This window comes from Engystomops pustulosus, chromosome 3 (assembly GCF_040894005.1).
Source record: "Engystomops pustulosus chromosome 3, aEngPut4.maternal, whole genome shotgun sequence".
NCBI lineage: Eukaryota > Metazoa > Chordata > Amphibia > Anura > Leptodactylidae > Engystomops > Engystomops pustulosus.
In genome coordinates this window covers 6681340-6707106 of record NC_092413.1, presented here as the reverse complement: position 1 = coordinate 6707106, position 25767 = coordinate 6681340, and the positions used below count along the sequence as shown (strand labels likewise).

The 25767-nt window shown below is 46.3% G+C and overlaps 1 protein-coding gene across 3 annotated transcripts in view; it reads left to right on the top strand.

Moving 5' to 3' along the window:
* The first annotated feature begins 1217 nt into the window (after positions 1-1217).
* LOC140120861 (uncharacterized) overlaps positions 1218-25767 on the top strand; it is a 71022-nt gene continuing 46472 nt past the window's right edge. The window contains exons 1-4 of one of the 3 annotated variants that reach the window (XM_072139861.1): positions 1218-1693; positions 1799-1896; positions 17902-17953; positions 18289-19381. In XM_072139861.1, the coding sequence (XP_071995962.1) occupies positions 1609-1693; positions 1799-1896; positions 17902-17953; positions 18289-19343 (1290 nt within the window). In that variant the 5' untranslated portion in view covers positions 1218-1608 and the 3' untranslated portion in view covers positions 19344-19381. Of the gene's footprint in view, positions 1694-1798; positions 1897-17901; positions 17954-18288; positions 19382-24971; positions 25072-25767 lie in introns of those variants that run through there. The other 2 variants (XM_072139860.1, XR_011853989.1) reach the window with 2 other exon arrangements.

Sequence of the window (25767 nt, the reverse complement as noted above, 5' to 3'; positions counted from 1 at the left end):
ACCATTTCGCAACACATAAAAATTAGTGAAGTGATCAAAAGGTCATAACATTCCTAAAATGGTAGCAATGAAAACATTGCGCAAAAGATGACACCGTACACAGGTCCGTTATTATTGGTCTCAGAATATGCCAAAATGAAGAATTTTAAAATTTTTTTTATAAAAAAAAAGATTACAAGTCGACTAAAACATTATAAAACCTGAATAAATCTGGTATCTCTGTGATTGTACCGACCCAAAGAATAAAGTTGACGCGTCACGAAAGACGTAAAAACACAGACCCGAAAGAAGATGGTGCAAATGGGTTTTTCCCACGTTTGGAATTTTTTTTCCCACTATTGAGTACACAGAATGGAATATTAATTACAGACATGAGCAAAGTACAACTCATAACACAGAAAACAAGCCCTCACACAGCTCCGCACACAGGGAGATAGAAAAGTGTTGGGTCCCCCCTTCCATGTCGTTGGGTCCTGGCCTGGTTGTGACAGGTCATTGTCTTTTGTTTCTAAATAATTTTCCAAAATACCATAAAGTCACAGACAGCCCTCCGATCAGGAGGACGACCTATGTCATCTACATCCAGTCACAACGACTCATCTGTGCGTCTTATATACTAGTGACTACAGGACCTGCGATGATGTCATAGTCATGTGATCAGTCACATGAGGGGAGGAGTAAATGAGAGGAGATTCTTCCCTTCCTGTCATGTGACCAGCGTGATGTCATCTAAGGTCCTTTATACCATCTACCCCATGTATGTATCTGATCACATGACATCACCGCAGGTCCTGTAGCTTCTAGGAGGTCCTGTGCAGGTCAGTGATTGGTCGGGTTGTGTGTGACTTGTAGTTAACTCTTTCTTTACTAATTTTATATTAAACGGCAGCAGAGACCTTGCAGGTGCGACTACACGCAATGTATAAGCAGGTAACATGGCGACAGCCGGAGATAAGGAGCAACTTATAGTCTTCTGCTACATATAATGTCCCAGAGTCACAGCTAAAATCCCCAAACAATATTCCGATGGATCGTCCCAGTTATCTCCCGCTGTAATCAGCCTTTCCCTACTCCAGGGTCTCCTAATGACCTCATCACACCCCGATACTGGACCGTCCATCAGTGACCCAGCAGGGATGGAGCAGGACAGAACCATGGCTGCCCGGATCCTGGACCTCACCCTAGAGATCATCTACTGGATAACTGGAGAGGTGAGAGTCTCCCAGGACACGGCTCTTATCTCTAGGAATACAACAGGGAAATGACTGGAGAGGTGAAGGATTCTTAGGATCTATGTAGTGATCAGTGTCTCCCCATACACAGGATTACACAGTAGTGAAGAAGTCGTCTGGTGAGTGTGTGACCCCCCGTGTATCAGGAGGATGGACCCAGAGCCCCATCACCCAGCCTCCACCTCATTCACTGATACATGAGCAGAAGATCCTAGAACTTACCTCCAGGATCACTGAGCTGCTGAGCGGAGAGGTGAGCGCTGCCGGGAATGCTGGGACATGATATAATAACACAAGGGAGGGCTCCGGGGGATGACTGTGTCATTGTGTGTGTCAGGTTCCTATAAGATGTCAGGATGTGGCTGTCTATTTCTCCATGGAGGAGTGGGAGTATGTAGAAGGACACAAGGACCTGTACAAGGAGGTCATGATGGAGGACCACCAGCCCCTCACATCACCAGGTAAGAGGAGACCTTCCCTGATTGTAGAGGAGAGTCAGCCAGATTCCCCCATCATCTGCTCATCACATGTAGACAATGTATCAGTCACTGTGTTATGTCCTATAGATGGATCCAGTAGGAGAGATCCACCAGAGAGATGTCCCCGTCCTCCAGATTCCCAGGACTGGCCAGGAATAAAGCAGGAGGTCCCACCCGATCATCAGGTAGGAGAAGCTGAGATCTGTGACTCCCCTATAGACGGGTGTAATGGCCTCGGCAGCAGTGCAGTATATACTGTGGGATGTGTCTCATGTTGGTTCTGTTCGGCTATGAATATTTTCTGGTTTCATAACATCACGTGGCGGCTCCCTCCATAGTGTCGCTGCTCTTACAGTAAAGAATCCTGTATATGATGACAGTGATGGGGTCTTCTCTGTGTATAGGAGATGCGACAGGCGTCAGTGTAAATATTCTATACATTTATAATCACAGGACCCCTAGTTTGCTGGGGCAGTTGTAAGGAAAAGAATTATATATGTAATTGTCCTTCCCTCGGCTCCAGCCAGGTTGTGGTTGCTGTTTTCTCACCGACTGCTCAGGGATGGGCCTTAAGTCTCAGTGGTAACAGGATCAGCGGTGGCTCCTTGGAGTCCGGATGACATTGTTCCTTGTAGTTCAGTGTGGGCCGGTGGAGGCCACTGGAGCCCAACCAGAAAAGTCGGGGAGATGAAACCAAGTGTCTAGTGGTGACAAAAAGCATCTTTATTGTGAAAGCTGTTTCTGAATAATCTCAGATCTGGAGGTGATGATCACAATTTTCACAGATAGATGCAGATAGATCAATTTGTGGAGCAAAACGATTCATTTGTGTCAACATGCAAAACACTTGGTTGAATCTTGATCCTTAATCATCTTTGATTTCCTACTATAATTGTGTGATCCTTACAGGAAAGTTGGGGTGGAATGATGCAAGGACTTGAAAATCCCACATCCATTTCTGTTCATGGTAAGAACTTTTCCTAAACCTTGTATAAACTAATAGAACCTTCATAAAGATGGTTGTACCTCATCTAGCGCCATTATATTCCATCGTATTCTGGGGTTCTGAGTTGTTGGAATGGAATAAGACCCCAGACTATGACTGACGGCGCCTCTCCACCACCCCAGACTATGGCTGATGGCGCCTCTCCACCACCCCAGACTATGGCTGACTGTGCCCCTCCACCACCCCAGACTATGGCTGACGGCGCCTCTCCACCACCCCAGACTATGGCTGATGGCGCCTCTCCACCACCCCAGACTATGGCTGACGGCGCCTCTCCACCACCCCAGACTATGGCTGATGGCGCCTCTCCACCACCCCAGACTATGGCTGACTGTGCCCCTCCACCACCCCAGACTATGGCTGATGGCGCCCCTCCACCACCCCAGACTATGGCTGATGGCGCCTCTGCACCACCCCAGACTATGGCTGATGGCGCCCCTCCACCACCCCAGACTATGGCTGATGGCGCCTCTCCACCACCCCAGACTATGGCTGACTGTGCCCCTCCACCACCCCCGACTATGGATGACGGCGCCCCTCCACCACCCCAGACTATGGCTGACGGCGCCCCTCCACCACCCCAGACTATGGCTGACGGCGCCCCTTCACCACCCCAGACTATGGCTGACGGCGCCCCTCCACCACCCCAGACTATGGCTGACTGTGCCCCTCCACCACCCCACACTATGGCTGACGGCGCCCCTCCACCACCCCAGACTATGGCTGACGGCGCCCCTCCACCACCCCAGACTATGGCTGACTGTGCCCCTCCACCACCCCAGACTATGGCTGACGGCGCCCCTCCACCACCCCAGACTATGGCTGACGGCGCCCCTCCACCACCCCAGACTATGGCTGACTGTGCCCCTCCACCACCCCACACTATGGCTGACGGCGCCCCTCCACCACCCCAGACTATGGCTGACGGCGCCCCTCCACCACCCCAGACTATGGCTGACGGCGCCCCTCCACCACCCCACACTATGGCTGACGGCGCCCCTCCACCACCCCACACTATGGCTGACGGCGCCCCTCCACCACCCCAGACTATGGCTGACGGCGCCCCTCCACCACCCCAGACTATGGCTGACGGCGCCCCTCCACCACCCCAGACTATGGCTGACGGCGCCCCACCACCACCCCAGACTATGGCTGACTGTGCCCCTCCACCACCCCAGACTATGGCTGACGGCGCCTCTCCACCACCCCAGACTATGGCTGATGGCGCCTCTCCACCACCCCAGACTATGGCTGACTGTGCCCCTCCACCACCCCAGACTATGGCTGATGGCGCCCCTCCACCACCCCAGACTATGGCTGATGGTGCCTCTCCACCACCCCAGACTATGGCTGACGGCGCCCCTCCACCACCCCAGACTATGGCTGACGGCGCCCCTCCACCACCCCAGACTATGGCTGACGGCGCCCCTCCACCACCCAAGACTATGGCTGACGGCGCCTCTCCACCACCCCAGACTATGGCTGATGGCGCCTCTCCACCACCCCAGACTATGGCTGACTGTGCCCCTCCACCACCCCAGACTATGGCTGACGGCGCCCCTCCACCACCCCAGATATGGCTGATGGCGCCTCTCCACCACCCCAGACTATGGCTGACGGCGCCTCTCCACCACCCCAGACTATGGCTGACTGTGCCCCTCCACCACCCCAGACTATGGCTGACTGTGCCCCTCCACCACCCCAGACTATGGCTGACTGTGCCCCTCCACCACCCCAGACTATGGCTGGTGGCGCCCCTCCACCACCCCAGATATGGCTGACGGCGCCCCTCCACCACCCCAGACTATGGCTGACGGCGCCCCTCCACCACCCCAGACTATGGCTGACGGCGCCCCTCCACCACCCAAGACTATGGCTGACGGCGCCTCTCCACCACCCCAGACTATGGCTGATGGCGCCCCTCCACCACCCAAGACTATGGCTGACGGCGCCTCTCCACCACCCCAGACTATGGCTGATGGCGCCTCTCCACCACCCCAGACTATGGCTGACTGTGCCCCTCCACCACCCCAGACTATGGCTGACGGCGCCCCTCCACCACCCCAGATATGGCTGATGGCGCCTCTCCACCACCCCAGACTATGGCTGACGGCGCCTCTCCACCACCCCAGACTATGGCTGACTGTGCCCCTCCACCACCCCAGACTATGGCTGACTGTGCCCCTCCACCACCCCAGACTATGGCTGACTGTGCCCCTCCACCACCCCAGACTATGGCTGGTGGCGCCCCTCCACCACCCCAGATATGGCTGACGGCGCCCCCCCCACCGCCCCAGACTATGGCTGACGGCGCCCCTCCACCACCCCAGACTATGGCTGACGGCAGCACAGGCGTCCCGGCTTAAATCTGCTTCCTCCCACCAGTAAAATCATTCCTCAAACTTTTCTGCCTTTGTCTATTTTGGATCCGCAACTGGTATATGGCTGCATCCGCCATCAATTGGCCACGCCCATCATGGGGTTGTATGAAATAACAAGAATATCTAAAGTTTCCCTCACTGTTCTCACTGCTAAATACACCATATAGTGAGAGGGACGACATTCTGGTAAGGACAGGCAGACGACTTCCTGTCTGCTCAGGTCGAGATTTGAAGAGACACAGAGCTGTCAGTCAAAAATCGGAGGCGGGATTACTGGCAGCCTGGAAGAAAATTTGATTCTTTTGTTCAGAAGTTGACTCTTGTTTAGATATTTACTCAGGATATTTCATTATCTTGTGATACAATTATCTCAAAAATTCTTAATTTCATAGGAGGATCACAATTTTTGTTTTTTTTTCAGGTGAAGACAAGATCAGAGACTTCCATGAACATCTCCTCTTATCTCCTTATCATAAAGTAGAAGTTAATTATATCACACAAGATAATCCAATATCTCCTAATGTCCACTCAGTCCCTCCCAGCAGAGATCCATCCACTGACACCACCGGTGACCATGAACCTTCATCCAGTCACTCAATGGTTGGAAATCCAATGGCTGGATATAGAGAGGAGGGAATATTTCTGTTTGAGAAACCTCTAGAAATGAAATTAGATCTTTCTTTACATACAACAATGTCCAATGATGAACATCTAAGAAGCCACAGAGGGGTGAAGCCGTTTTCATGTTTTGAATGTGGAAAGGGCTTTAGTAAGAAAACTTATCTTCTAGAACATGAGAGAATTCACACAGGAGAGAAGCCATTTTCTTGTACAGAATGTGAAAAATGTTTCAGACAAAAGTCAAGTCTTATGAAGCATCTAAGAACTCACACAGGAGAGAAACCCTTCTCATGTCCTGAATGCGGGAAGACTTTTAGCCAGAAGGGCAGCCTGATAGAACATCTACGAATTCACACGGGAGAGAAACCGTTTTTGTGTTTGGAATGCGGAAAATGTTTTTACCAGAAAACAATGCTCACGAGACATCATAGAAGTCACCGAGAGGAGAAGCCATTTTCATGCCCAGAATGTGGGGACTATTTTAGACATAAATCGTATCTGAAGGGACATCTGAGAACTCACACAGGAGAGAAGCCATATTCATGTTCAGAATGTGGGAAATGTTTTGCTCAAAAATCAAGTCTCGTGAAGCATCTGAGAATTCACACGGGGGAGAAACCATTCTCATGTTCTGAATGTGGAAAGACATTTAGCCAGAAATGCAGCATGATAGAACATCTACGGATTCACTCCAGAGGGAAACCATTTTCATGATAAGATTGTGGGAAATGTTTTGGTCATAGATCTTATTTCGTCAGAGAACTCCTAGAGAAGTGACAACTGTTGTTTCCCTCACATCCCCATAAAATCAGTTGTAAACTTGCCTGGTATATAGGGATTTAACCTGAGTGAAGTTGCCCCCCTCCCCACTCCCATTAAAAATGATAGCGGCACAAACCAGCACAAACATAGCACTAATGTTTGACACCAGTTTTGTTTGATTCGGTTAATGTGGGGGGGGGGCTGGTTGAGCTTTTGACCTTTAATTTTTTGTTCATATATTCAAAACAAATGCAGCACAAACCAGCACAAACGTAGCAGAATTGTTCAGCACCAGTTTTGTTTGATTTGGGCAATGTGGGGGGGCTGGTTGACCTCTGGAAACTTTCATTAATATCTTAAAAATGACAGCGGCACAAATGAAAATTTCTGCTGCACAAACCAGCACAAAAGTAGTACAAGCGTTTAACACCAATTTTGTTTGATATGAACAAGGTGGGGGGGGGGGGATTTCACTCAGGTAGGTTTTTTTTTAGAGCGAGTTGAGGGGTGTGGCCTAATGTCATGTGACATCATCACAGGTCCTTTAACCTCTTTTCATTAGCAAACTGTACCCCATGCACATATCTGACACCATAAAAAATAACAGCATGGACTTCTACTCCTCGCCATACAGGCTGTGATTCCTTTTGCTAAGATGTCCTGTGATTTCGTGTGATATATGCTTGATGTATAGTTTGCTAATGTTAGAAGGCTATAGGACCTGCAATTATGTCACCCTGGTCACGTGACATTACTGCTGCATGCAGAGAAAGCACGAGGAGGAGCTGCTGGATGTGTCCCGATGAGGCCACGCCCATCTCAATTGCCATAGACATCGTTGGATACCGGGTAAAATTATAAAGTTGAATATATGAGAATCTGAGGGGAACAATTTTTAGCTAAATAGTGTCAGTTAGTTACTAGAGATTTATGGGAACCTGCCATGTGAAAAATTTAGCGACAGGTTCCCTTTAAGCATTGAGAGGACCTGCTTTCTAGCGATTTCTGACACATTTATCTCTATTAAAAATGACACTGATATTTTTGCTCTCTTATAAGACAGAGGTAGTTTTTATCATCTTAAATGGGTTGGCCACACTATTATGTAAATTGTCCATGTGGCTTTAATGCCTTGGGGATAATCTCTGAATGTTCATCAAGTGATTCAGCTGTCCTGCTACTTACTTTTGTGCCGTGTGCAAAGACTCAGTGGATCTTTGTTTACATGTATGATATGTGATAAATAGTTATGGCTCATCCTGCTCCCTCCCTTCTCCTTGTGTCTGTCAGTGAGAAGGACACAAGAGCAAGGCCCTGGGTGAGGAGGTTACTGGAGGAGATAAAGGACTCCGTCACATTGGCTGACAATTAAAAACATGGATTGAAAAACATGCTCTTGGGGTTGAGGGCCACAGCACACACAGCCCTCATAGGAATGTCAAAGTCACAATTAAGGCTATATTCACACTGCCGCTGCCCACCGTACCATACTACGGCGGGCACATGCCCCTCTCCATAGAAATATATATGGCGCACCACACGGTATTCCAGAGAAAGATAGGACAAGATGATTGATGATTTTCGGGGATCTTGATCTCTCTCTCTCGGTGGCAACAGGCGGCCAGGCAGATGATGCTAAACAGCAGTTTGGACCCAGTTCGGGACTTTGCAGGGTTCAGTGCCTAGAAATTCGAACAAGGCAGGAACAGAATGGAACACCAAGGAATGATTATTTAGTTAGGCTCCTACCGCTTCACGTTGAACATGAAGCTACGAGACTCTTCTTATTAAAAGTTCACAATGCCAGAGTGTGTTCCTCACATTTCTTCAAAAGTATCATGTGCTGGGGGCCTAGTTCTGTGGTGACCGGTAAGCTGGTCCTTACTATGTTGTAGGAGTCCATGATGGTGTGAGGTTTCTCTTTACTGGAACCGTCACCTGGGACCTCAGCAGTCTCCTGCACTTCCTCCAACCATTGTCTCTGCAGCTTCTCCATGATTATCGAATCAAAGAAGCCCCATATAGAGCGCACCTACTCCATGTCATGCCACACGACTGAGGGGATAAGGAACCTTATATACTCGAGTATAAGCCTAGTTTTTCAGCACAAAAAATGTGCTGAAAAACCCAAACTCGGCTTATACTCGAGTCAAAAAAATAAATCAAAACTCACCTTTCCGGCGGCCCCCGTAGATCTAATGTGCGATCCATCCACTGCAATGGTATTGTTGTGCTGCACAACGGGGGCGTGGGGGGGGGTTATATACACTGGGGCAGGGCCTATCAGGCTATATACACTGGGGCAGGGGCTGGCAGGCTATATACACTGGGGCAGGGGCTGGCAGGCTATATACTGGGGAGGCTGTGACCAATGCATTTCCCCCCCCCCCCCCCCCGGCTTATACTCGAGTCAATATATTTTCCCTTTTTTTGTGGTAAAATTAGGGGCCTCGGCTTATACTCTGGTCGGCTTATACTCGAGTATATAGAGTACCTTTTTTTACATTTTATCTAATAATTAAACCGCAGCACAGAGCAGCGGCAGATTCACAGTGGTGATGCTGGGAGACTACAGCTGCTTGCATCAGGGTTGCATCCAACTCTATCTGCATCTATATCCCAGGACAACCCGGGTCAATGGCCCAGAAACTCTAATCTATAAGACTATCCTGCGCAATCCAGAGCGGTTGTGAGTTATGTCCACAGCACATTGAATCATTTATAACATAACCTATAGTGGAAGTATTCTGTATGGATCAGGAGATTTCCCGCTCGCACAGATCTCTGGGATAATCCAGACATTCCAAGAAAGTTGATAAATATGCGCCAGTGGCTGGGACAGAATTTTTTCAATTACTGTATATACTCGAGTATAAGCCGACCCGAGTATAAGCCGAGACCCCTAATTTCAACACAAAAAACTGGGAAAACCTATTGACTCGAGTATAAGCCGAGCGTGGGAAATGCATTGGTTACAGCCTCCCAGTATATAGTCTGCCAGCCCCTGTAGCATACAGCCTGCCCAGCCCTTGTAGTAGGAAAAAAAATAACACTGTACTCATCTTTCCGATGTCCCCCATAGGTCCTCTTTTGTCTCAGACAGAAAAGGACCTATGGGTGACGTCAGAAAGGTGAGTTTTGTCTTAGTTTTGTTTTAGTTGACTCGAGTATAAGCCGAGTTAGGGTTTTTGAGCACACATTTTGTGCTGAAAAACTAGGCTTATACTCGAGTATATAAGGTAATGCGAATACCGTATATACTCGAATATAAGCCTAGTTTTTCAGCACAAAAAATGTGCTGAAAAACTCACACTCGGCTTATACTTGAGTGAAAAAAAAACACACCTTTCTGGTCCCCTCCGCAGATCTTCTGTTCAATACGACCGGCAGTGTTGGCAGGTCCGTGCAATGTCACAGGTTCTGAGGTCAGCTGCAATAGTATTGTGTGGACCAGCAGCCGGCTCACACTCCGATGTTGTCACAGGTGTGCGCTGCATGGACCTGCCGCTGCTTCCGGATGGATCAAACAGAAGACTTGTGCGGGGAACCAGAAAGGTGAGCTTTAACTTTTAACAGGGGCTGCTGGCTGCTATATATGGGGGGAGGGAGCTGACTGCTATATACTGTGGGTGTTGGCTGCTATGTACTGGGGAGGCTGTGACAAATGCATTTTCCACTCTCGGCTTATACTCGAGTCAATAGGTTTTTCCAGTTTTTAGTGGTAACATTAGGGGCCTCGGCTTATGTTCGGTCGGATTATACTCACGTAGATATGGTAATTTCCAACCCCCTATCCCAGGTGGCATAGCACCCCCACATTCCCATAGATTTGGTCTCACCATTCCCCGCTCACTAGTGAGGGACCGGTTACATCTAGAAGACTAAAACAAGGGGGGGAAAGCCAGCTCACCATTCAGCTCTTTCTTCCAGTCCTCCAGGTGCACGGGTATACGTGTAAGCCCACACGAAGATAAGCAATTCAAGTAGCACAGGATTCCAGCATGATCACGGAGGACGCTTGTAAAATTTCAAAGCCTTTATTTCATAGGTAGAAGTCACAAAACAGGCAGCACATGGACGTAGATAGACCTACGCGTTTCGTCTGGTTAAGACTTAATCACGGTCCCACCACCAAGAGACATAGACGGAACATTTAAACCCTGTGAGATACACCTGTTGGACGGGGTGTGGATCACGTGACGCACAAAATGGGAAGTAACGAAATTTCGTCCATGCCTCTCATGGCGTGAAATACAAGTTGTGATCGACAACCAATCCAATACAATAAAAACATGTATAAGACATAACTTGTTATAGGGAAACCTGATATACAGAATCATACATTCCATCGAGTATGGTGCATAATTGATTATAGCGAGACATGTTGCATATGATATTATCTAGTCGCGTGACGAGGGAGTTTTTCTACTCCAATACCCATTTGGCAATGTCATTACAATACACATTTAACATGACACTACAATAATATATAAATAGCACAACCAATTTGAACTGGGACATGTTACATATAATGTTGCATGGTCACAAAATAATTACAACAGTACGGAAATTTCCGCTCTAATATACATTGAGCATAAAGTGTGCATTATCACAAAATGAAGTTTTTCACCTCAATATACATATAACATATGGGGCCACATTTATCACTTTTGTGCGCCTAAGTGTAGTAGTTGCGCCTAAATTCGGGCGCACTGTTTTGCCAGAATTATCACAAGCTACAACCATCTGTGATAAGTATATTTTCTGCCTCTTATTAATCACTTTACTTTAACACAGTTTAGGCGCAGTTTAGGCGCAATGTTAGATTCGGGCACTTACATGTGATCCTTCTACAAGCTCCTCTCTGCTTCTCCCACATCCCAGAATGGAGATAACACTCACAGCAGCACCCAGGTGTGTGACACCCTGCACCCAGTGACCTCCTCAGCAGCACCCAGGTGTGTGACACCCAGCACCCAGTGACCTCCTCAGCAGCACCCAGGTGTGTGACACCCTGCACCCAGTGACCTCCTCAGCAGCACCCAGGTGTGTGACACCCAGCACCCAGTGACCTCCTCAGCAGTGGCTTCTCCTGGAGGGGATCCCCCAGTGCTGGTCTCCTGCTGCACCCCTGTAATTCTGCACAATCAGACACTGTGCAGAATTACATGGGGGACACTTGTTTGTAGTATCTGCAACATTCTGCAAACTTGTGCACAGTTCTCTTCTCTCTTGCTTTGAGCTCAGGAGTTTTGCAGATTGTTTTGTAAATAGAAGGTGATGAACTGTAAATAGAGTCTGCAGCTCCTGTCTGCAGAGTATCTAATGTATCTATTATATGTTCCAGTGTCTGGCTGAGCTCTGCTGCTAGAAATGAGCTGTTCTGCAAAGTGGCTCAGTGCTTTCTTCTCAGTTTACGCCACCTTCGGGCTGGAGTGTTATTTGCGCCCGTTTTTGCGCCTAAATGCAAAAGTCGCACGTGATGAATATCATTAGGCGCAGCAAAACATCTGGAATTGAACGATAGATGAGGGAAAGGTGGTTATTTTAGCTGCGCGGCTAATTTGACGTTTAATCGCAAAAATGGCGCAAAAACGGTGCGCCTAAACGAAAAGGCGCAAAAACAACAGAAAAAACAAGTGATACATGTGGCCCATGGTGTTCTATTGTCCCATGGCAACAGAAGCCTTTGTTTCCATGTGCAGTGTCACATAACGCATAGGAAGTCGTCACAAGACTTCAAGTGACATCAACCAACTACTATCTTAATGACGCATCATTAATTATACCAAAGTATTAGATCTTTTCTGGAGTTTAAGCCCAACGGCACCCTACTTTCCAAAGAAAATATCCAGAATGCTTCTTGATTCAGGAGTTTCCTCCTATGATCCCCTCCCCTGTGTGGACGGTGCACCTTTTCAATACCCTTCCAAGAAAGTGAAGAATAGTCCTTGCCGTGAACATCCCGGAAGTGTTTTGACACTACCGAGATGCTACACAAGGTGTTTGAGATGTCTGATATGTGGCGTCTGATCCGCACTTTTAAAGGGCCGGTGGTGCATCCCACATACTGGGGGTCATTTACTAAGGGCCCGATTCGCGTTTTCCCGACGTGTTACCCGAATATTTCCAATTTGCGCCCATTGTACCTGAATTGCCCCGGGATTTTGCCGCACGCAATCGGATTGTGGCGCATCGGCACCGGCATGCACGCGACAGAAATCGGGGGGCGTGGCCGAACGAAAACCCGGCGTATTTAGAAAAACCGCCGCATTTAAAAAACGAAAATTTGTCGCTTGGGAAGCGCTTACCTTCACCTGGTCCAGCTCGGTGAACTCCAGCGCGTTCCGATGCTTTTCAGCGCAGCAGCGCCACCTGGTGGACGGCGGAGGAACTGCCTTCATAAATCCCGTCCGGACCCGAATCCTGTTCAGAGAACGCGCCGCTGGATCGCGAATGGGCCGGGTAAGTAAATCTGCCCCAATGTGTTACAATTAATATATGTACCTATCTTATATCTGGTGTCATTGACAAAAGATGTGACAAAATTGTCTGTGCTTAAAAGTGGACACACCTTACAGATTTTGTGACCAGATTTATGGTTTCCTGGATAATGTAACCATGTGTATTCACTATTGGGTTTGTCGCTTTTGAACATGCTGGGGCTAACTTGATTGCCTATGGTGGGAGCCCGTTTTGAGCTGAACTTGATACCATCCTGCAAGCACCTAGCCAGGCTGTCCTCCTGTTCTAATATTGGAACATACTTTTTAGTAATATTTTTAATTTTACTGAATTGGTTGCTATATGTTGTTACAAATGCAATAGGCCTCTGAGACTCTGTCGGGAGTGTGTTCCTGGGGTCTGGGTTTATATTGCCTTTCCCTTAATCTACCGCATACCTTGTCCGCTTCTAGATGAAATTTATGTGTATCTGAGCAATTACGCTTAGTTCTTATAAGCTCGCCTGTAGGGATGTTGTTAATGACATGACTTGGGTGGCATGATGTGGCTAACAATAGAGAGTTTCCTGCTGTGTCCTTGCGATATGGTAAGGTTTCTATTTTGTTCCCATTGCCCTTCAACACGATGTCTAAGAAGGGTATTTCTGTATTGTCAAATGCGCCTGTGAACCTCAGGTTCATGTTGTTGATATTAATATATTCCTTAAATTGATTGAATAAAGATTCAGAGCCCTTCCAGATGAAAACCAGATCGTCAATAAATCATATGCAACATGTCTCGCTATAATCAATTATGCGCCATACTCGATGGAATGTATGATTCTGTATATCAGGTTTCCCTATAACAAGTTATGTCTTATACATGTTTTTATGATATTGGATTGGTTGTCGATCACTACTTGTATTTCCCGCCATGAGAGGCGTGGACGAAATTTCGTTACTTCCCATTTTGTGCGTCACGTGATCCACACCCCGTCCAACAGGTGTATCTCACAGGGTTTAAATGTTCCGTCTATGTCTCTTGGTGGTGGGACCGTGATTAAGTCTTAACCAGACGAAACGCGTAGGTCTATCTACGTCCATGTGCTGCCTGTTTTGTGACTTCTTCCTATGAAATAAAGGCTTTGAAATGTTACAAGCGTCCTCCGTGATCGTGCTGGAATCCTGTGCTACTTGAATTGCACATCTAGAAGACTCCCTCCCATCAAACTGTCTCCAAGCTACGATATCCCTTGGGATGAATTTCCCCTCTTTCCCAGACCTTAAGGCGTCAATGACGAAAACTGACCTTTGTTTGATTCTCCCAAATTCTCTTGAACTTTAAAAAATGTAAAGAAATCTGACTTGGTTTTAGGAATTGCTCACTTTCGCTGCTCATTCTCCAGAAATAGTGGCTAAAATATATAAAAAGTTGATAAAATTAGAAAGTTTCCAACCACCCCGATACTTACCAGCGTGAGAACACCAAGTCACCATAGAACCAACTAAGATGAACCAAATTATTCAATTTAGCCGCCGACCTTCACAATGTGTTACATTACAAGAAACTAACTTTATGCTACTCGCGAGGTGGGACAAGACCCCTTATATATTGCAGAAGATGAATTGTGACATTCCCGATGGTTGTTGGAGATGCGAAAATGACATAGGAACATGCCGACACTTACGGTGGGAATGTAAAGAAATAAGACCCTTCTGGGAGCAGGTCGGGTGCTGATCTTGAAAGTATGTCCAAGCTCTCCCGACAGCAAATCAATATTCCTCAATCTATCCAAGAAGAACTCTAAAAAACTCTGGGCTAATCTAATCTTAATTGCCTAATCATTGATCCCCCTCAACTGGAAACGAACATAAAGCCCCTCACCGGGACACTGATCCGCAAGGTTGCTCAGCTTGTCAGACTAGAAGAATGAAATCCCTATGATAAAGATCTCACCAAAAGTTCAAGCAAGATTGGTCTCCCTGGTTCAACTTCTGGAACTCGAACATGAATAAGAAGGTTCTTTCAGAAGAAAACTCTATCTACTTTATCAATGAGAAGAAACGGGATCACTTATCTCTAGAACCGTCCCGTCCTACTCTAGACATTCCCTTCCCACCCACTTCACAAGAGTTTGGCTGGACAATGTTAAATTATTTCTAATTGCTCTGTTTAGCTAAAACACCCCAGGTGGACTCTAGGTGGACTTCATATAAGGAAGAGTTACTCTTGGTATTACATTATATATGACATCTGTTATCCTGTTGTTACATTCTATTTCTGGGATAGCACGGTGGCTCAGCGGTTAGCACTACAGCCTTGCAGCACGGTGGCTCAGTGGTTAGCACTACAGCCTTGCTGCACTGGGGTTCTGGGTTCAAGTCCCAGGGTCAACATCTGCACAGAATTTGTATGTTCTCTCCGTGTTTGCGTGGGCTTCCTCCGGTTTCCTCCCACAGTCCAAAACATACTGGTAGGTGGATTAGATTGTGAGCCCCATTGGGGACAGGGACCAATTTGGCAAACTCTGTGCAGCGCTGCGTAATCTGTGTGCGCCATATAAATAAAGAATTAATATTATGACTATGCCGACATTAGAAATGGGCGACACGCTTCGCCTTATTCCTGTACATCTTAGCACATAATTATGTATGCTTGCAAAAATTGTAAAAAAAAACAATAAAAAGTTTATAAAAATAAATAATAATAATAATAATAATAATTGTATTATTATGGGGGAGGCTTTCCTGTCTCCTGAACGCAGCCTGGTAGTTTATTTCTAAAAACTTCTAAATACATTTTCCCTAAACACCATAAAGTCCCCGAGAGACGTCAGATCAGGAGGACGACCCTCTAACGACTCCGTCCTGTCACAACGACTGATCTGTGGAGTCTTATATACTGGTGACTACAGGATCTGTGATGATGTCATGGTCATGTGATCCGTCACATGAGGGGAGGAGTAATGCAGTGGAGGTTTCTCCCTTCCAGTTGTCTATCCGATGTATGTATCCAGTCACATGACTGATATCACTGCAGGTCCTATAGTCACTGCGAGGTCCTGTGCAGGTCAGTGTTTGGTTGAGGTTTCTGTGACTTGTAGTCGGGGTCGTCATGTTGTCGTCTACCTCCTACGAGCACCAGGATGATATAGTACGTTGTGGTGCAGCCTGCTTTAGGTTACCTCAATATACTTTACATTCCAGGTGCTTGCATTTCTCCTATCCATCACTCCCCCCATTCTTACATCCTATTATTGATATTTTACCACTCGGGTCTGAACTCGAATCTACAAATGCTTCACATGCTCTGCCATGTGATCTCCAGAACATTCCGTGTCCTGCCGCCACCCTCGGTGCACTCTCTCTGCATCCTAGAGGTCTTCTTCCGTCAGGTTAGATGGATCTCTTCTGCGCATCATTGAATCCCCTTGTCCCCCCCCCCCCGTTTTTTTATTTTTTCCCTAAGAACTTCAGGAAAACACTCAATTATTCACATTTCGAAAGTGGACTGTAACGTAGTAGGATCCTTAATTGTATGTGAACTCTCATCCACGAACTTCTGTTCAATGAATTCAAAAAGTGGTTTAAATAAAGAATGTTATGTTATATGTCCCAGTTATCTCCTGTCGTAATCAGCCTTTCCCTACTCCAGGTTCTCCTAGTGACCTCTTCAGTCCCTTGTTCTGGACCGTCTATCAGCGACCCAGCAGGGATGGAGCAGGACAGAACCACGGCTGCCCGGATCCTGGACCTCACCCTAGAGATCATCTACTGGATAACTGGAGAGGTGAGAGTCTCCCAGGACACGGCTCTTATCTCTAGGAATACAACAGGGAAATGACTGGAGAGGTGAAGGATTCTTAGGATCTATGTAGTGATCAGTGTCTCCCCATACACAGGATTACACAGTAGTGAAGAAGTCGTCTGGTGAGTGTGTGACCCCCCGTGTGTCAGGAGGATGGACCCAGAGCCCCATCACCCAGCCTCCACCTCATTCACTGATACATGAGCAGAAGATCCTAGAACTTACCTCCAGGATCACTGAGCTGCTGAGCGGAGAGGTGAGCGCTGCCGGGAATGCTGGGACATTATATAATAACACAAGGGAGGGGTCCGGGGGATGACTGTGTCATTGTGTGTGTCAGGTTCCTATAAGATGTCAGGATGTGGCTGTCTATTTCTCCATGGAGGAGTGGGAGTATGTAGAAGGACACAAGGACCTGTACAAGGAGGTCATGATGGAGGACCACCAGCCCCTCACATCACCAGGTAAGAGGAGACCTTCCCTGATTGTAGAGGAGAGTCAGCGAGATTCCCCCATCATCTGCTCATCACATGTAGACAATGTATCAGTCACTGTGTTATGTCCTATAGATGGATCCAGTAGGAGAGATCCACCAGAGAGATGTCCCCGTCCTCCACATTCCCAGGACTGGCCCGGAATAAAGCAGGAGGTCCCACCCCATCATCAGGTAGGAGAAGCTGAGATCTGTGACTCCTCTATAGACGGGTGTAATGGCCTCGGCAGCAGTGCAGTATATACTGTGGGATGTGTCTCATGTTGGTTCTGGTCAGCTATGAATATTTTCTGGTTTCATAACATCACGTGGCGGCTCCCTCCATAGATCTCTGTATTGTCTCTTCATATTCTGTACATTTACTAATCACAGTGCACGTCAATGTCTTTTTTTTACCACAACTAGTTATTACACCGTGCTCTCTCTGTGTGATCTATGGAGTCGTCCACCACCACCCGGTCTCTTGTTATATATAGAAACCAGCGGTGCTGTCCTGCTACAGCAGGAGTTGCAGCCAGTAGCAGCAGTGCGGCTGTGTCAGGCTTGTGGTTCTATGAGCTACAGACTTGGAGATACAGACAGTAAACATAAAAGGAAGGAATAGGATTTTTGTTTGAATGTTGATCCTTTCTGATCCTTCTTTGATGGTCTCATCTCTGTAATATTTGATCCCTAGGAAAGTCGTGGTGGAATGACAAGTGGACTCGAAAATCCCACATCAGCGGATGGTAAGAGCCTTCCACAAAAAACTTTCAAAAAATTGTCTCCTTATTATCATATCAGACGGAGGCGCCATTATAATGCCAAGAGAACACCTGGAAGGGGCATCCTCCTCGAGACACACGCTCATCTGACCACATACTACGTAGAGCCCATCCTCAGCCGTACTTTCACAGATGTTATTTTCCATAATTTTTAAAGGGGATGTCCAGATTTTCAATAATTTAGCTGCTTTGTACATAAGCAGGGCCTCACCTGATCTCTTTTCTTCCCTTGTGTCCTATTGTCTCCGAAATCTTGACCTGGTTATGAGGATCATATTTTTTTGTTATTGTTTTTACAGGTGAAGACAGAATCAGAGACTCCCATGAACATCTCCTCTTATCTCCTTGTCATGAAGTAGAAGATAATAATATGACACAAGATAATCCAATATCTCCTAATGTCCCCTCCGTCTCTCACAGCAGAGATCCATCCCCTGACACCACCGGTGACCAGGAGCCTTCATCTAGTCACTCACTGATTGGAAATTACCAAAATAGACAGAAGGAAATGTTTCTAGGAGGGATACCCTTAGAAACTAAATCAGATCCTTCTTTGTATGAGATGATTTACAATGCTGAGAGCCAATTTTCATGTTCTGAATGTGGGAAAAGTTTTAACCACAAATCAATACTTGATGAACATCAGAGAACTCACACAGGAGAGAAGCCATTTTCATGTTCTGAATGTGGGAAAAGTTTTAACCAGAAATCAAATCTTGATGAACATCAGAGAACTCACACAGGAGAGAAGCCATTTTCATGTTCTGAATGTGGGAAGCATTTTAGTAAGAAATCAAATTTTATATTACATCAAAGAATTCACACAGGTGAAAGACCATTTTCCTGTACAGAATGTGATAAGTGTTTCAGACAAAAATCAGGTCTTGTGAAGCATCTAAGAACTCACACCGGAGAGAGACCATATTCATGTTCTGAATGCGAGAAAAGCTTTAGCCAGAAATATCATCTGAGGGAACATCTACGAATTCACACAGGGGAGAAACCGTTTTTGTGTTTGGAATGTGGGAAATCTTTTATCCAGAAAGCAATGCTCGCCAGACATCACAAATGTCACCGGGAGGAGAAGCCATTTTCATGCCCAGAATGTGGGGAGTATTTTAGACACAAATCACATTTGAAGGAACATCTGAGAACTCACACAGGAGAGAAGCCATATTCATGTTTCGAATGTGCGAAAAGTTTTACTCAAAAATCAAGTCTTGTGAAGCATCAACGAGTTCACACGGGGGAGAAACCATTTTCATGTTCAGAATGTGGGAAATGCTTTGCTGATAGGTCTGTTTTTGTTAAACACCAAAGAACTCACAGAGAAGTGACGGCTCTCATGTCCTGACTTGTTGGGAATGATTTCGGTTAAAGGAAATCATCTATGAATAGTGCCCTATAAATCGACCATTAGGAACCGTTTTTTGTTTTATCAAATTTTACTTCTTTTCAAATATATACATGTATTTACATCAATTCATTTTCATTTTCTTAAATCTTCTTATCTATTACAACATTTTTTCTCGGCTAGTACACATACGTCCTTGTGAGTGTGCTATCACATGAAATATAAAGATATAGAAAAATTCACCTTGTGACGTTTCGAGGGACACGCCCCCTTCCTCAGACGTGTCCCTCGAAAACGTCACAGCAGCTGGACGATACCACTCTGTCCAACAGTCAGAGACAAGGCAGTCTCAGCCCTGGGGCCTCCGAACATGTGAGTGTTGCGAGGAAAAAAACTGTCAGAACGCCAAACAAGGTGAATTTTTCTATATCTTTATATTTCATGTGAAAGCACACTCACAAGGACGTATGTGTACTAGCCGAGAAAAAATGTTGTAATAGATCCTATTATCAAATACGTTTATTCGGTTAAAGGAAATCAACCATTTGAAAAAAAAATAAAAAAAATCTAGAAATACTCAGCTCCGCATCTCTTGATGTTGATCCCGGCATTGCCCACCGCTAGTCTTCACACGCCGGGAACACCTAGAAAAGAAACTTATAATTAGCAGCCCGGAGCACAGGACAAGATGTCCGGGGTACCGCGCTGCTAATTATGCATGACCCCGCCCCTGTCTCACGTGACGTCACCTCCCTCTCCCATGTCCTCGCGCTCCTTGCTGCTATAAGTATTATAAGTTTCTTTTCTAGATGATCCCGGTGCTTCAAGACTAGCATCAACATCGAGAGGAGAGGAGGTAAGTATTTCTAGTTTTTTTTTCAAATGGTTGATTTCCTTTAAAAGTAAATAATATAAGAATTTACACAGAATAAATTTTTTTCGATTGTGGCAAATGTTTTAGCCGACAACATCCATCTAAGCTCTCCTGAACACGATCATTATTTTTCTATGTCCGCAAATGTAATGACCGTGTGTAATCTGTATTGAACCCGTGTCACGGCTGTTTGCCTGCATAGTTGGTCCGTGTGTAATTCGTGACTGTATTTAGTGACTGAACTAGGCCACCATTAGGCTCAGACACGGTGCGTGAGGCAGCCGCAAAAAAAATGTCCGTAGCATCGGGGAAGAAACTTTTGTGTGCAGGAGAGCTAAGAATTCACACCAAAGAAAAAAACTTTTTTATGCTCCGAATCCTGGAAGCGTTTAGGCAACAACTTATTAAACTTAAGAAATGTCACATAGGAGAGAAGACATTGGGGCTCATTTACTAAGGGTACGCGGAGCACATTTTCGTTGGGTTTCCCAATCCGTTTTGCTCTGCATCGCGCCGGGGATTGTGTCGCACGCGATCGGATTTTGGCGCATCGGTGCCGGCTTGCACGCGACAGAAATGGGGGGCCAGACAGTCGGACAATCCCACGGATTTGGACAACGCACAAGATTTAACATTTAGAACTGTGTCGCAAGACACGCACTTACAAGAACCGGGAAGAAGAAGGTGAACTCCGGCGGACCTCGGCGGGGAAGCGACGGATGCAGGAACTCGGGCGCATGAGTTTCATGAATCGAGCCGGACTTCATCCTTGTCGGACTGTCCGAAACGGGGATCGCGACAGGACCTGGTAAGTAAATTTGCCCCATAATGTTAAGATTATTGATGTTTTAAGTGTAGACATTATCAATGTAGACATTCATTGTCCCAATTTGCATTTCAAGATGGAAATACTGAATAAAAGCGATCATCCTCGTGATCAGTAGAATATATTGGTGTTTTTATCAATTCCTTATCTGTTTGGGCTTTAGCACCATCCTCTCTGTTATGTTTGTACTGTCTCTGTGTTTGCTCTTTGGAACAGGTAGGGAGCATTGGCCAGTGGTCACCTACCGCTTAGGGCAGGTTGAACATTTAGTGAGGGACTTCTGGGAAGGGGGTTTAGCCTAAGGGCTCACTGTCCTTGTCTGTCCATTGGGTCCATTCAACCTGTTCCCTTCATTATAACAAGTTATTAAACTTTCTCCTGGTTCAGAATGACAACCGTTCCATACTGGGTAATGGTTTGGTAGGCCTGGTTTCTGAGCTGGCAAACCGGAATTATATCCATTCACAACATCAGGCAAAATCTGCTGTAGCACTTCTGGTGGTCCAACACTCCCCCAAATTTGAAATGTTTTGACAGTCAGGTCTGCTGTATTTTGGATGAACCCCCTTACATCCCAAGCCAAGAATGTGGGAGTGGTGATCTTGGCCCTGGAGCGAAAGAGTGGCCATCCCTGGATCCATCATTTTTGATCCCTTGGGCCCATTTAGGATTTCTGCTTCCAAAGTCTTTAATCGTATCCATCCAACAAAGCATGTAGATCCGTAGGCACTGTGTGACATTGAACTGGTGTGACCCATCTCTGAAGGCGTTGTTTAAATGGGGCCACTTTAAGACACCTGGGTTGGTCATCCCGTTCTACATTCCACAGCACAAATCATGGACCTAGTGGTTCAGATTAACCAAAGATTCAGGAATAGACGCAAAGCTAGAATGGAGTTTGATTGTTCCTAAAAAAAAAATCTGTTCCTCCTCATTCTATACCAAAACAAGAACTGGAAATTATGGTAGCTAAAGCCAGGAGGAAACACTATCTCAAGAATTGTGGTAAATCAGGACACTTCCTGTGGAGCTGCCCCATCTGACCCAAGTCATCATTGGAAAACGAGTCATAGTTGGAGCAGCCACTAAGGTATCGTCAACTCTTACAGATTTCAAATCTTACTCCCGCATAAGCCTTACGACTGTGGCATCGAGCTCATTCTGCGATCTAATTTCCCCAATGTAATGGAATACTTTTCGGGGGAAATCCTATTATTGAACAAAAGCCTTTAGGGAATTAGAGACGGTGAATAAGACAAAATTTACTTGGCTCCTTCTTTGAGATGACATCCAACGGAGAATCCAAAAAATTAGGGAAAGGGGTGGAAGAGAACGGGCCCTCTATCTGACCCAGACAGACCACGTAAAGCTTTTGGTTATTTCTTGGCAGATTAAAAATTAAAGTGCAATAATAAGAAAAATAACAAACAAAAACTCAAATTGTAAGGGCAGCTGCCTCCTTATTGGGGTACAGACCCAGCCACACTCACTGGAGTCTTTGTGCTCATGGAAACTGGGGTGAACACGGCTGACTTTAGACAATGCATGGCATCACTGGCCACTAGGGCAGCACTGTAACTACTTGAGCATGGGGACAGCACTTTAACTACTTAAGGGCAAAAATGGCTACTGAGGCCACCCTGTGACTACTTGGGGCAGAACTGGCTATTAGAGAAGCCCTGTGACTACTTGGGGCAGAACTGTGACTACTTGGAGGCAGCACTGGCTACTGTGGCATGGGGGCAGCACAGTGACTACTTGGGGTAGGACTGGCTATTGCTGGGGCATAATGGCAGAGCTAGCCATTGGGGCATGAGGGGCAGCACTGTGACTATTTGGGGGCAGAACTTGCTAATGGGGCATGGGTGCAGTACTGTGACAACTTGGGGGTAGACTGATTAATGCTGAGCCAGATGCTGTGACTATTGCCACTGTAATTGTGTAATTTTGATCTAAAGCGGAACAACAGAACACTATTAAATTTGTCATAAGAAGGTGGAGAAGATGATGATAGAATGAGGAACCAAAAATGTTTGTGATTCTAAATCTTTAGAGCTCAGTTCTTGTGGGAAGAAGCTGCCATATCTTCCAGATAGAAGAAGATGAATGAGAAATCCTCCAGCCAAAGACGTCATGTGTGAGTTGCCAGATTTATAGTCACAATTCTGCACTCATTACACAACACTGAGCTTATGTTTTCATGTACATATATAGTCATTTATGTCTTTATACATATATATACATGGCCGTGATGCTTAAAGGGGTTGTCCAGGCTTGTATAAGCCTGTGTAAGTGTTACATGGACCACAGCAAGGACCTGCAGTGGCTGATGTTCTGGTTGTGATGCCCCTCTGCGCCTCTGTGTAAATACAGACTGGGAGTGATAGGAGGCACAGCACTGGAGCAGTGGGGGAGGGGTACAACTGCTCCCCCCCCCCCAGCCCCTTTAATTTATGCATGGCACTGTATATGTTAGTGGGTCAGTGGCTTAGGGTTAGTGGGGCTAGGTTTAGTTGGCTTAGGGTTAAGGGGACATTTAGGTTCCTGGTGGTTACGTTCACACGCTGCATTTGAATTACATTTAGAAACACAATTCATCACAATTGGGGAGGAGCTTATCCCGATCGCCCGTGCACAATGCAAACCTCGCGGTGCACCTTCCCGATCACAAATGTTTCACTGTATCTGCAGATGTGATCAAGATCACTCCTCCCCATTGTGCAAAATGTCATTCAAGTACAGAGTGTGAACACAGCCCGAGTGATGGGCAAAACGCATCAGACGCATCCGTTCTGTGTTCTGTAAGTAGTAACGTGTTTGTCTGTTATTATTAATAGCGATGAGTAACGAGGTCACACATCACACGCTGCTGCTACTAGCAAAATGTAATTACATGTGATGAAACATTTGGGCCCAAATACATTTCAAAACACAAGGAAAACGCATTGTGTGAACGCAGCCGGAAGCTCTGGTTATGAATCTCATGCGAGCGGTGGATCATTGGAAAGACTCCTCCCGGGTCCGGTGCTGATCACTTCTAGTAACGGGCTGGGAGTTAGGGGCAGAGGCGTTAGCTGGATGGTACCAATAGGGGGCGCAAAGCACTGAGAATGCCTAGGGCAGCACCAACACTGAATGTAGCCCTGATTATAGCGCCATCCCACCATGGTGCAGATGTACTACCACCACTGCGACACTTTCTTCACTTCTACCCTTCAGAGCAGCATCGGGTAAGCGACTTCCGTCCTTTCTATCACCTCCATTTCCTATACAGGCAGTCCCCGGGTTACATACAAGATCGGTTCTGTAGGTTTGTTCTTAAGTTCAGTTTGTATGTAAGTTGGAACTGCATACTTTATAATTGTAACCCCAGACAAAATTTTTTTGGTCTCTGTGACAATTGGATTTTAAAAATGTTGGATTGTCATAAGAACCGGGATTAACAATAAAGCTTCATTACAGACGCCTGTGATAACTGTTACAGCTGATTATTGTAGCCTAGGACTAAAGTACAATAAATTACCAATATCCAGAGGTCCGTTTGTAACTAGGGGTCGTATGTAAGTCAGATGTTCTTAAGTAGGGGACCATCTGTATTCACATTCGGGATGTTGCAGAACCTCTTTAGAATATTTTTAAGTCTCCCATTTATTTTGGCTGCTTTGTCCCAGTTTTTTCCATGAAGCTCCTCCCTTACAGCGTTCGTTGTCCTCCTCTTCCTCTATTTATCACGCATTTTCCCTAAAACCAATAACGTCGTGGTCAGGAGGTCGACCCTCTAACATCTCTGTCTCGTCACATCGACTGATCTGTAGATACTACTTATATACTAGTGACTACAGGACCTGTGGTGATGTCATAGTCATGTGATCAGTCACGTAAGGGGAGGAGTAAAAGTGCGTGGAGGTCTCACTTCCTGTCATGTGACCAGTGTGATGTCATCCAAGGTCCTTTATACCGTCTACCCCATGTACGTATCTGATCGCATGTCACTGCAGGTCCTGTAGCCTCTGGAAGGTCCTGCGCAGGTCAGTGATGGATGTGTTGTCTTGTTATCGTTGTCAAGTTTATAGGGGAAATTTTTATCAAGGTTTGTAGATTTCTAGTCCTGAAATAACCGCATTTCTTTGCGTACCGACATTAATTCTGAATTATTTCCCTACTTACGCCCCCTCCACATCAGGGCGGCGTGAAGGGGCCATGCCGGGCGGCGGAGTGGACCTTCCTGCCCCGGGCCTGCGCACTAGTATAGCCTGCGCCGGTTCAGGCAGGTGATATATAGAGGAGCAGGAGGCACCAGGACCCGTGTAATGTTCAGGGGGCAGCGCCGGCCCTCTGACCCCTCTGTGACTACATTTGGCACTGACTTTTTCACCTTCATTTGTTCATCTGTACAAATCAGGCAATTTGTAGGAGCCGTGGGTGGTTTCATGTCCCAAATCGCCCTGACAGGTCCTCTTTAAGCTTTCATTGTACCTGAACGGATGTGGTGGGAGGGGGGATACAATGAGAAAGACCACCGGACCCCTCATTGCTCTGTGACCCTGTGAACACCTTTTCTGATGTCTCGCCCCGTGGTTTGTGGCCTTCGCTTTGAAATCTAATTTACAATATTCTTAATTGTGATCTATACAGTTAACTCTTTCTTAATTGATTTTATTTTGGGCAGATACTGTGTTTTTGTTACTGTTGAGTAAATGTGTGACCCTACAACATCTATCTCA